Genomic DNA, 2,197 nt, shown 5'->3' with positions numbered 1-2,197 from the left:
GTATTTGCAGGGAAGCACAACACCGCCCCCTTCCTCATTTGGCTCGGGCCATGGAGGAAAACTTGCTACTGGCTGTCCTGTCACCTCGGCAAATATTTCGCCGCCATTATCCAAAATGTTACGAAAATGTGCAGATAGGCATTTTGGTACATGTCCAATAGGTAGCCCAGTGTCACAATTAATGTATATATTTCCCGATTATAGCTCCATAGATGTTAGGATCTTTATCATGTTAAATAATTAAATATCTCAATGTGTTTCCATAGTATGCGAATCGTTCACCAGGTATGCTTGAACATTTAAATCCCGTGCAGTTAGTTTGGGTGTAGCAATTGCCGGGTGCGGAGTGTTTATCCGCATTGATATTCATGTATTTTATCTAGTAATAGTCATCAAGTTTTGATACCTTGTGACCAGAGTCCACTACTTCTGAGATAAGTTTACTCATTACTTCAATATTTTTATTCCACATTTATTCCTAAAATGGCCAACGTACAAAGTTCTTTACAATTTATATTAGAATTTACTGTGATAGTTCTTGTGAGTATACAATACATTCATATGCTATTTTACTTCAAATGTATATGTATTTACCTAAACGTATATGTACGGTGTACTGTTCATGCCAGAGTATTGGGAACCGCCCAGAGTATGCAGTAAAATGCAGTGTGTAAAGTGTATATGCAGTAAAATGCCGTGTGTAATGTGTATAGGCAGTAAAATGCTATTAAGTATAGTATAGTATAGTGAAGTATGCAGTAAAATGCAATGTGTAAAATGTACCTGCAGCAAAATATAGTCTGTGTAAAGTGAAGTAAAGTAAGTGTTGTATGTGTATTGTAACAGTATATCTGTATCTAAATTGTTTTTACAACTTTTATCGTTACAGATCCCTTCTTCATTTGACTCCTATTTGAAAAACGATAAAGGATGAACATTTGTGTATAACTTGAGTGTATTAAAACAGTATAAACCTGAAAACTCGTCTTCATAGTTTAATGCCGGGCGTCCATCCTGCGACACCCAGCTATGTCACTAACTTTCAGCTGACGTTTTTCATCTGTAATGTCATTATGAATATTTGGGGGGAAATTATTCAATGGTGGAAGCCACACCAAACAAGCATTGCTGTCTTTTATGTTTGAATATTCTCGGTCAACAATTAATCGAGTTGGAGGAGGGGTATATGGGGGACGAATTTTAAACACATGATAGCCTTTCACAACACATTTGTCAATGATAATTTTCGTAGAAGCTAAACTGCTGGATTGCTCAACATGCGCGATTTCACCATCCACAGCAGGCTAAAAAAAAAAAAAAAGAAGAAAAAAACTTGAGGTAAATTCAAAATGTAAAAGAGTAGTAGGATAGGGTGTATATTATATAGAAGATATGTTACAGAAAAACACATTATATGTCATGGTAGTCTCACTTACAGTATAAAGTTTGGCAATTTACACATTATAATATATACATGTATTGTTGTTGTCGATTCCTTGTTATTTACGTGCAGATGTACACTAGTGGAGTATAAAATCACAAAAAATGAACATTCAGTTAAATCCTGTAATTTTTTGGGCACACAAAGTTTTCATTCACATCAATTACATGAGATAAACATTTTGTGTGCATTCAACTGTTATAATTAACGAATTCAAAGCTTCTTCTATTCCGTAAATCATACTGAGTGATTCTGAAGGATGACGTTTACCTATTGTCCAATGTGACCGGTTGGTATAGAAATGAATAGAGGAATTCCTACACCACTTTCTTGATTGACTGTTCATTTGTACTTACATTATATAATGCTCTTCGGACTCTCTCTCTTCTCTTTGGGACATTCTCTTTCCACATGCTTTATATTTCCTAGCAATGTTTGCTGCTGATTTTTGAGTAGGTGTATTTCCACCAGTTTTAGTTTTCAGTTTTTTTGGGGGCATATCTGAAAATCCAAATAATTATGTAATGTTGAAAGAGAATTTATGCAAATGATTGAGATAGCATGTTTTCACTTGTGTTTTTTTTTATTTCAACTAAATATACGGAAATCGAATTTGAAAAATAAATTTTGACAAGATCCCTTTCACTCAAAATATATCACTACCGCCAGAAGCAGTGATTCGATATAGGAAACCTAGCGACCTGCAACTTTATATCTAATATAATTATAATCTGATTTCCCAACAAGATGATGTTT

The 2,197-nt window shown here is 34.4% G+C and overlaps 1 protein-coding gene across 2 annotated transcripts; it reads right to left on the bottom strand.

The window, feature by feature from the left end:
* Positions 1–331: 331 nt before the first annotated feature.
* LOC125658932 (uncharacterized) lies at positions 332–1,975 on the bottom strand. Of its 2 annotated transcripts, none has more exons than XR_008798662.1 (2): positions 1,712–1,759; positions 332–1,304 (listed from the first exon to the last, which is right to left on the bottom strand). XR_008798662.1 is itself a non-coding variant. In XM_048890394.2 (2 exons), the coding sequence occupies exons 1-2, from the start codon at positions 1,852–1,854 to the stop codon at positions 996–998; spliced, it is 366 nt and encodes a 121-aa protein (XP_048746351.2). In that variant the 5' UTR covers positions 1,855–1,975; the 3' UTR covers positions 332–995. The 2 variants fall into 2 exon arrangements, 1 of the variants encoding a protein (XP_048746351.2); XM_048890394.2 differs by lacking the exon at positions 1,712–1,759 and adding an exon at positions 1,798–1,975.
* Between the last annotated feature and the right edge of the window lie 222 nt (positions 1,976–2,197).

Source organism: Ostrea edulis, chromosome 9 (genome assembly GCF_947568905.1).
Source record: "Ostrea edulis chromosome 9, xbOstEdul1.1, whole genome shotgun sequence".
NCBI classification, from domain to species: Eukaryota; Metazoa; Mollusca; class Bivalvia; order Ostreida; family Ostreidae; genus Ostrea; species Ostrea edulis.
This window is presented reverse-complemented; position numbering and strand designations above follow the sequence as displayed.

Excerpts from the sequence above, each read along its gene's own strand:
- LOC125658932 (XM_048890394.2), bottom strand. The coding sequence starts at position 1,854 with ATGTGGAAAGAGAATGTCCCAAAGAGAAGAGAGAGAGTCCGAAGAGCA. Across the intron at positions 1,305-1,797 it reads TCCGAAGAGCATTATATAAT|CCTGCTGTGGATGGTGAAAT; the intron begins GTAAGTACAAAT and ends TTTTTTTTTTAG.